The sequence below is a fragment of the Eimeria mitis genome, genomic scaffold, assembly GCF_000499745.2.
Source record: "Eimeria mitis Houghton genomic scaffold, Emh_scaff1707, whole genome shotgun sequence".
NCBI classification, from domain to species: Eukaryota; Apicomplexa; class Conoidasida; order Eucoccidiorida; family Eimeriidae; genus Eimeria; species Eimeria mitis.
In genome coordinates, this window is record NW_013570023.1 from 1 (window position 1) to 1,205 (window position 1,205).

At 60.9% G+C, this 1,205-nt stretch overlaps 1 protein-coding gene across 1 annotated transcript in view; it reads left to right on the forward strand.

Moving 5' to 3' along the window:
* Positions 1-321: 321 nt before the first annotated feature.
* The window catches only part of EMH_0042200 (uncharacterized protein), a gene marked incomplete at both ends in the record, with an annotated part of 8,973 nt that continues 8,089 nt past the window's right edge, over positions 322-1,205 (forward strand). The window contains 1 exon segment of the mRNA XM_013495711.1: positions 322-1,203. Within this exon segment, the coding sequence (XP_013351165.1) occupies positions 322-1,203 (882 nt within the window).

Consider the following 1,205-nt stretch of genomic DNA (forward strand, 5'->3'; position numbering starts at 1 on the left):
CAGCTGCAGCAGAAGCTTGATGAGGCTGCTGCTGCCCTCGAGAGCCGCGCTGCTGCTGCAGCAGAGCAGCAGCAGCAGCAGCAGCAACTTGCTGCTCAGCTGCAGCAGCAAGAAACACTGGCAGCGCAGCAGACAACACTCCTCAAGGAACATCAGCAGCAAGAAGTGCTGCTGCTGCAGCGGCTGCAGCAGCAGGAGGAGCTGCAGAAGCAGCAGACTGAGCAGCAGAAGCAAACGGAGCTCTTGAGCGGAGAGCAGCAGCGGCAGGCGCAGCAGCTGCAGCAGCAGCTGCAGCAGCAGCTGCAGCAGCAGCAGCACAAGATGCAGCGGCAGCAGGAACATATACAGAAGCAGCAGAAGCAGATACAGCAGCAGCAGCAACAGCTGCGGCAGCTGCAGACAGAGCTGCAGGAGCGCATGCAGCAGTCAGAGCAGCAGCAGCAGGAGTTGAGGGCGCAGCAGCAGCAACTGGAGGGGCAGCAGCAGCAGCTGCAGCAGCAACAGCAGCAAATCAGATTGCAAGAGATACAGCTGGAGGAGCAGCAGCAGCAAGCAGCAGAACGAGATCAGCAGCAGCAGCAGCTGCTGCAGCAAAGCCGCAGCGAGCACCAGCGTATCTCTGCATCTGCTGCTGAGGCACGGCAGCAGCTGGAGCAGCAGCAGCAGCAGCTGCAGCAGCAGCTGCAGAAGCAGCAGCAGCAGCTCGAGGAGCAGCAGCAGCAGTTGAAGGAGCAGCAAGAGCAGCGCGCATCAGAGGCCCAGCAGCAGCAGCAGCAGCAAGCAGAGGCGCAGCAGCAGCGGCTGCTGCTTGAGGAGGAGCTGCAGCAAATAAGAGCAGCAGCAGCAGAACAGAGCTCCGAGCTGCAGCAGCTGATGCAGTCGCAGGCACGAGCAGCAGCAGACATGAAGCGCATGCAGCAGCAGCGGCAGCAGCTGCAGCAGCAGCTCCAGGAGCTGCGGGAGGAGAAGCAGCAGCAGCAGCAGCATGCTGCTGCTGCACTTGCTGCCAAAGAGGGAGAACTTGCTGCAGCACAGCAGCAGCTATCTATAAATAAAGACGAGCAGCAGCTGCAGCAGCAGCACCTGCAGCAGCTGCAGCAGATGATGAGTGAGGTGCAAGATGCTCGTGCTGCTGCTGAAGCTGAGCTGGCAGCAGCAAAGCACCGAGAGGAGAGTGCAGAGAGGCAGCAGCAGCAGCAGCAGCT